This window comes from Cucurbita moschata, unplaced genomic scaffold (assembly GCF_002738365.1).
Source record: "Cucurbita moschata cultivar Rifu unplaced genomic scaffold, Cmos_1.0 Cmo_Scf00039, whole genome shotgun sequence".
In the NCBI taxonomy this organism is placed as follows: domain Eukaryota; kingdom Viridiplantae; phylum Streptophyta; class Magnoliopsida; order Cucurbitales; family Cucurbitaceae; genus Cucurbita; species Cucurbita moschata.
The window spans coordinates 419,986-421,586 of NW_019268555.1; the positions used below are offsets into that span (position 1 = coordinate 419,986).

The 1,601-nt window shown below is 33.6% G+C and overlaps 1 protein-coding gene across 1 annotated transcript; it reads right to left on the reverse strand.

Annotated features, from left to right (window-relative positions):
- Positions 1 to 263: 263 nt before the first annotated feature.
- LOC111432613 (S-protein homolog 1-like) lies at positions 264 to 680 on the reverse strand. Its single transcript, XM_023069555.1, has one exon. It carries the CDS (start codon positions 678 to 680, stop codon positions 264 to 266), a length of 417 nt encoding a protein of 138 aa, XP_022925323.1.
- Positions 681 to 1,601: the final 921 nt, after the last annotated feature.

The window sequence follows — 1,601 nt, forward strand, 5'->3', positions numbered from 1 at the left end:
CAATTGTTCATTAGAGGATCAGTGGATCATAAGGAACAAGAAGTAACTTCAGGGGTAAAACGATAAATTGACCCAGCTCTAGTTATGAACAACCTGTGAAGGATCGACTTACTAATCATGGTTATATCAAATGGACAGAAATATATCAATAGTGAGGGAGTGCAACTACTAGGCCATAGTGGAGTGTCCTAATAGTTAACAAATGTTGGTTAACAAGGTTAATGAGTTTAACCATTTCATCAAATGGAGATAATAAAGTTTCTCTATCGTTTATAGATCCACTTGTGAATCAATTCATCGACATTAGCAAGAAAGTTTCTGAAGTAAATTCCATCATCTTCAGCCATCCAAAGACAAGTTCCTACAGTTCCATGTTTGCACCTATCACGGAGCCATAATTGCTGCGTTTCAGGCCAAAAGCTTTCAAAAGAGACATATGCATGTGGCGTCTCCAATTTGCACCAATAGAGGGTTGTTCCCCAAAAGTTAACCTTGAAGTTCCATTGGTAATCATCTCCATGATTAAGCAAACGATGATACCCCAAGTCATCGTTTTTAGACTGACAATGCACAAGCAACCCAAGTTTGCTTAGCCCGTTAACCACATGAATGTAATATCTAGAAGGTCCTGGTGGTGGTAATGCGACCCTTGGAACCTGAGCCCCAACTAAAGCCACCATAAAAAGAAAGAAAACGACAATATTCTTTATGATTTCCTAATCAACCTTTAGCTTAACTACCAATTTGAGTTGGACATGTGAATAAATATACATACTTATAATACATGAAAGAAACTATGTAAATGCATGCTGTGGTTGTAAAAAACTTAATAGTTTAACTAATTTCGGTTATGCAACACAATTTAAGGTTAATTTTGGGATAGTTTCATAGATATATTAGATTTTCAATAACAAAATTCCTTGAATAGATAATAGTTATTAGCCCAAGAATAATAAATATTTCATTGGTTTTTTAAACACTCTCATAAAATGGACAACAAAATATGAATACTTTCGGGTAGAAAATATAAAACATAGAAAGCAATTCATAGATTACATATGGTATAGCACCCAAGTCCGAGTCACGATTTATTTTTTTAAATTGAACTTTCAAACTTTTTATGAGGACCTTAGAAATTTTAAGGTGAGGTAGAACAGATAAGTTCAAAAAATTTTAGAACTATAGTTTCAAATAGGAATTGCGCAAGACTTCTTTCGCAAGAATTACTCGATGCCTGTTGGGAGAACCATTATGGGGTTTTTGATTTCATCATGTCACACCCTGAATCTCTAGGATGTTGGGTTTTATGTCCTAAACCTCATAGTTTGTAAACAAAAACATATTCCATTTTCAAAAAAATTATTATTGTTGTTTATTAAGTAAAGATTGTTATCGAATAAAGTGAACTTTACGATCATTAATCTAAAAACAATAAACTAAGAACACTCTAGCTATAGTATGATTACTTGAACTATATGTAGAGACATAAGAGTGGATCAAGTTCAAGTATATAGTCAAAATGATCTATAGTATAAGGATAAGGCTGAGTACCTTATTCTGGGGACACTACGGATGCGGCCCACTTTTGTATATGATATAAA

Excerpts from the sequence above, each read along its gene's own strand:
- LOC111432613 (XM_023069555.1), bottom strand. The coding sequence starts at position 680 with ATGGTGGCTTTAGTTGGGGCTCAGGTTCCAAGGGTCGCATTACCACCA.